This window comes from Heterocephalus glaber, unplaced genomic scaffold, assembly GCF_053883595.1.
Source record: "Heterocephalus glaber isolate CG9 unplaced genomic scaffold, H.glaber_assembly_v1.0 deba00001690, whole genome shotgun sequence".
Taxonomy (NCBI): domain Eukaryota; kingdom Metazoa; phylum Chordata; class Mammalia; order Rodentia; family Bathyergidae; genus Heterocephalus; species Heterocephalus glaber.
This window is the reverse complement of record NW_028258415.1, coordinates 5287550-5293835: the sequence shown is the minus strand read 5'-3', so window position 1 is coordinate 5293835 and position 6286 is coordinate 5287550. Positions and strand designations below refer to the sequence as shown.

General features: G+C 36.1%; 1 protein-coding gene across 1 annotated transcript in view; it reads right to left on the bottom strand.

The window, feature by feature from the left end:
• Positions 1-721: 721 nt before the first annotated feature.
• Positions 722-6286, bottom strand: part of Arsj (arylsulfatase family member J) — an 88245-nt gene continuing 82680 nt past the window's right edge. The window contains exon 2 of the mRNA XM_004870033.3: positions 722-2940. Coding sequence (XP_004870090.1) covers positions 1539-2940 — 1402 coding nt within the window. The 3' untranslated portion in view covers positions 722-1538. The remainder of the gene's footprint in view (positions 2941-6286) is intronic.

The following is a 6286-nucleotide window of genomic DNA, read 5'->3' as shown; positions in this document are numbered from 1 at the left end:
ACATTTTCTTATCACAGTTCTATCTTCACAGACCACAGTTCTTGCTGTCTTTGACTCTTCAAGTGTGTTTGAGAATATTCTGCATTCAGTGGGAAAATTGAAGAAAAGCCCAGGGCCTGAACTTGCTCTTTTATGCTCATCAATGGCCCATGATAAACTATTATAGATCATCCTTTCATTTCTCCTAATATTTTCACGTGTGAGTTCCAGACTAGATTTTAACTACTCCAGACAGGATCTGTATCTTCCATTTCTCTGTCTCCTCACTCTGTCTACTATGTATAAAAGCAGGGCCATTATAAATGTTATAAGACTTATCCTTGATTCAGTAGCCAGGTAGAAACATCTCCTATTTCTAAAAATCCATATTATATTACAGTGTCGGCAAACCATAGCTTTAATTGCCTATTTGTCAAGATTTTTACTTGCTGGAATAGATAATATAACTTTGTCTAGAAGTCTAGAAGTTAGATCAGAAAAGCCACATTATATTTGCTGGTGCTATAAAATAGAGCATTTTAATAATTAATATATATAAATAGTTTATGGTAGAAACAATAAAGTTGTATCAACTCTACACAAACACTGAATTTCCAAGTAATTTGTAATGAATATACTCATTGTATCACATTTAAAATAATAGTTGAACAATGATTATCATTTTTTGGAACAATTTTCTTTTTAAATTATATGAATTTATGCAATATTATAGTAATTTATTATATTACTGTGCTTGGTAATCTTAAAGAAATGAATTAAAATTCTTGTAATTGTATGTAGAAAATAAAAATTAAATAATTAAAGTCATTTGGCTAACATTATGAAAACGAAGTATTTTTTCCATAAAAATAAATTATATATTTTATATTGAAATGTTACTTTATTAAAGTGTTTAGAAAGTTACATTCATTTTTGGCAGTGTGCTCAAGCATTCTTATTTGCCTTTCCCTCATGCATGATAAAATGAGGTGCAAGCTGCTCATATGTGAGAAAAACAGCTTATTTTCAAGGAAAGGAAATTATACATGAAATAGAATTAATTAAAAAACCCAAGTGTAATATAGAGATACAAAAGTTCACTGAGAAAAAATATTTTCCAAGGCCATTCAGGTGACACAACCTTTGACTATATCAAAAGTAGTTTTTAATCATAGGGCCCTGTAATGTCTATCAAATGAGCATGCTCATCACTGGCAGGCTAAGTCCCCTTTCATAATTTAGAGTGTAGTGTTGGGTCAGTTGACAGAAGCATAGCAGTGGATCCCATGACTGACCACCTTTTATAAAGGACCAAGACAACTCAACACATCCAGTCTCCTCTGAGTGTGACTTCCGGAAGCAGCACCTTTGGCACTACACAGCACTGTTTCCATGTGGCAGCCAGGTGGCGGAAGTCTGTGGCGTGGCACAGCATGAACACAAGCCCAATCCTTATGGCAGTGATATTTCTGAGCCAAATTTGCTGGTTTACTTAGCAAATAGGTGTAAGACTGGGTTTCTATGCTAAACTATTTAACTAAATAGAAAAACATTCGTACTTAACCATGAATAATACATGAATGGCAATTTGGGGATGAGCGTGCTTTTGGCTGTTTCTTCTTCTTGTTCTTACTTTTCTTTTTCTTTTTCTCAGCTTTATTTTTGTTTGCTTTCCTTTTCTTGTTTTCCTCTTTGTACCATGGTCCCCAGACTCCTCCATTGAGCCGAGGGTTACTCCTGGGGTCTTTGGGTGGGTATCTAACAGGCACTGCAGTCTTGTTAAACTGGGAAAGCCTCTTCAGGAGCTTTTTCACGATGCCTGGATATCTGCTAGAGAGATCTACCCTCTCGTACGGGTCAGCTGTGATGTTAAAAAGCCATATGCTCTTGCCAGTCGACAAGGTAATCCGTTCATTGTGCCACCTGTTTGGCCCCAGGTTGCTGAAAGACTGAGGGGGAACCCAGTCACTGTAGCCAGGGTTTCCAGTGAGAAGCTTCCAGTGCTGCACCCTGATGGCTGACTGGATGGCTGTGTTCCAGATCCCATAGCCCGCTGCCCAAGATCCATTTTTTGCCTTGGTGTAAATGGGGTCAATGTTGTGCAAAATATCAACTCGGGGTGAACGAAGGCCTTCACTGATGGTCTCCCAGACATCATAACCATCGAGTTGAGTGTCTTCATCAATCTGTCCTTCAGCCAGTGAAATCAAAGTGGGATACCAGTCGGTGATGTGCACAAGTTCCTTACATACAGTTCCCTTGTTTTTCAGAAGTGGGCTGTGCACAAAGCCAACAGCCCGGATCCCCCCTTCCCAATATGTTCCTTTGCTACCTCTGAGAGGCCAATTACTTCCTCCTGCGGTCGGCTGGCCACCATTATCTGAAGAGTAAATGATAATGCTGTTGTTATAGAAACCATATGCCTTCAGGGCCAAGGTCACATTGTGAATTGCTTCGTCCAAGCAGGAAAGCATGGCGGCGTATCTGCGACGGTTTATGTTGATAATGGATCGGTAGTGTTCAAAGTACTTGCCCGGGGCTTGCAGTGGTGAGTGGACAGCTTGGTAGGCAATATATAAAAATATAGGTTTTGTGGGGTTATGGGAAGCTAGGATTTGCTGCACTCTCTGAGTGTACATCTGTGTGGAGTATATGCCATTGTCGTGGTCCCAAGCAGCATTGTCGTTCTCATACAAGTCATAGCCACACATGCCAGGACTGTCACATTTGTAGTGTGTGTAGTAATCACCACTTCCCAAAAGGGAACCAAAAAAGGTATCAAACCCTCTCTTGGTGGGCATGCATTCTTTCCTATAAAATCCCAAGTGCCATTTTCCCACCATATGCGTTGAATATCCAACTTCCTTCAGTTTCTGAGGTAGGGTTGCATTGTCCAGAGGTAAACAGTTGGGTTGGGTAGGTCTTATGATAGAATGTTGAAGACCTGTGTGTATCTGATACCTTGAGAAAAGAATAAAAACATTGTCAGGACAGCGTCAAAGAGATATTGCGCATAAAACAATGATTCCTAAATTAAATGTTTTTTTAAAGATAAACTTTACCCCAAATTATGTATACCTACCAGTATTTTCCCTCTGATTCAAAAATTGTATTTTAGCTTAAATTTAATATTTGAAATTCATTTGAATCTAAATGAACATTTTTGGAACTGAGGTTTTCCTATTTATTTCAAAGTATTTTTAAAGTCTTTATAATGGAATGTATTCAAGTAAATTTTAATGTCTTAATTATATGACCCCAACTAACAAAATTAGAGAAAGGATATACAGAATTGGAGAATTATTACCATTTTTTTCAATTTAAGGACCTCACGTTAGTTCCTAAATCATTTTGTGAGATCATTTATTTCAACTAATTCTTAAGTATTAAAAACACATGCAAAATTATACAAAAATCTCCTGGTTGATCATTAAACAATATTTCATACTTAGTGCCTAAAATTTTATATCTCTGAGAAGAGACAAAAGGTTTCTGGCTACAGAATATTTATGTTGAAAAGCTATTTTAGAGTAGATGTAGTTTGTGCTAGGAAATTACATTTTCCCATTAATAGCAGAGAATGAGTCCTTAAGTATGTTTTCCACAGTGTCCCCTCTATCCCTTATTTTTGTTACAATTCTTTATATTTTAAGAAAGCATGGTAACTGTTTTACATGTTGAGGGAATGTTAATTTTTAGCATTATTTTTTCCAAACATATTTTTCCAAGGGTTTTGTTTTTTTCTCAGAAGTTGGTTACTATCACATGAATGTATGAATTTTTAGTTGGGTCTGTATGTACCTGTTTATGACATTTTAAAAGTTACTGACTAGAGTTAATTTAATTTAAAAAAGATTTGAAATAAAATATATAAAAATTGTAAAACACAAAGAATGTTATAGAAAATTGTTAGGGTAAAGAGGAAGATATTCTGGGAGTCAAAGTAATATTGAAGTCAAAAATCAAAACCTTTTTCCAGAGACTTAACTTGAAAGGCCAACACGTTATACATACTTTGGGTCAATGGCTTAATTTATTTTTCAATGTTTAAATGACAATGCAGTGCAAATGTGAGTTCTTTAGGAGTGTCCGTGGTGGAGACAGTCTGGTGGCTTTGTGGGAACCATCATGATAGCTGGTTACTATTGCAAGGCTACATTTGTATGTTCCCTGTCCACGCCACTGATCAATAGCAGTCATGCTTTCATAAGAATTACAGTTTTGGAATTTAAAATGTAATAAATTTACAAAAAAATAGATTGCACATACATCATTAAGCACCAAATTCAGAAGGCATTGCTACTATCTTTGGTAATTTTTAATCCAGCTCAAGATCACAAACAATCACTTGTGAAATCACTAATCTTATACAAGTTTGTGGCATCTATCAAGGAAAACTTGGAGAAAATTAACAATAATTTAAAATTATTAATTAATATATTATATATAATTTATATATTAAAATAAATAAGAAATTTGTGTGTGGGGAAAAAGGATCAGCATTAGGTAAATAGCTTAGGAATGAGGTAGGATGTGAAAAATCTGCCCATGATTCTTATTTTATAAAATAATGGAAAATCAACTGTATTGGAGATAAGAATGTTAACCTTACATTTTAATGCCTCTTGATGTAACACAGAAAATTTTTCATTTACATGCTTTTCTGTGCCCTCTGCAATTCTGTGAAGCAGGTATGTTCAATAAATCCAAACTGTTATGGTTTATATCTAGATGTCCCCCAAAGCCTCATGTGCTCATGGGTGGGGCTTTTGGGAGTGACTGGATCAAAGGGCCTGATACTCATCAGTGGATTAGCCCACTGATGACTTTAAAGCTAAATGTGATGTTCACAGATGAAGCCTAGTCAGAGAGCATGGGTCACTGTTGGTGCAGCCTTCTTCCTCTCTCCTTCACACTCTGCTTCCTGTCTACGATGCCATGAGCTGCTTTACCCCTCTGCCTTTCCTCCTAGCCTTGGAACCAGCCAGCATTGGACTGAAACCTTTACAAACTGTGAGAAAAATAAACCATTCCTCCTTTGTGGGTGTCAGGTATTGTGTCTCAACAATGAGAAAGTAACTGAGACACAAACCAAACCAAACTAAAATAGTATAAAACCCCTCAAAATAATATAGTGGCTTGCTCAAGTTTTAAAGCTTGTGTCTATTCTGGATCTAGATTTCTAGCTTTGCAAATTCTTTCATGTTACACAAATGGCTAAACAGCTAGACCTATTTAAATTTTTGGATCAATTTGTATTAATCTTAGGTATTTATTAATTTGCTCAGTATTACTACATGCATAGTGAGTAGCAGGTCCTCCCTATCCAAAGCTTTGACATCATCAAGTGAGCTGTAAGAAAGATTCCAGGAGCCATAGGGGTGTCTCCAAGGCACAACTTCTCTGAGCCCTGGGATCATGTGCAGAGTAGAACCACTGGTTCTGTTTGTCCTTTATCACCATAAGAATGCCAAAAATGCTCATTTTATTTCAGGAAGAAGATGGTTGATATCTAGAGAAAAGTTTGCTGGTATATTTAGCTTAAGAATGATGATACTTGACAGCAGCAAATAACTTGAAGACCAATCAGACAATTATTCAAAATATGCTACCAAATTCTATTAATTGGTTGAGGATCATGATCTGAAAGGCAATTTCTGGAACAGCACATCAGGACCTTTTCTTTGTCTTCAACTCATTGATCAATGTTACCTATGTCCTGAGTATGGCAATAGAAGAGATGCTTGTTATCTGAAGGAATAGCTAATATTAGTGGCAGAATCAAGAGCCACAGTAATCTAAATGACCTGAAATGTTGAAACAGATTAAATATAGAAAACGAGAAATGTCTTGAAGGGAATATGTCAAAGGGATGCAGAAGCCTGAATGAAAAGCCTCTTAGGGTCAAATCCAAGACAGTTTGGCATCAGAATAAATAGTTATAGTAAAAAGTTATATTCACAAGTAAAGTAGGAAATTTTGAGACCATACTTATATAACTAACCAATAAATCAAGTTTGGCATGAAATAGGATATCTATATAGCCTTAAATTGCCTCCTCATAAAACACTTATTGATTATATAGAGAAAAAGAGAAACTGTGCAAGGAGGAGCCTCATAAACATCAGTTTACTCAAGTTAACAAGCTAATATTATCAGTAGTGAGAGTGAGACAATCCAAAACTGTGCAGGACACAAAACTGAAAATAGGGCAATATAGTTTCTATGATGTTCCAGCCAAAAATGTGACCCAAATTTAATCCTAAGATTTTGTTCTTCAAAGGACTGAGAAACACTTCCAGTATGA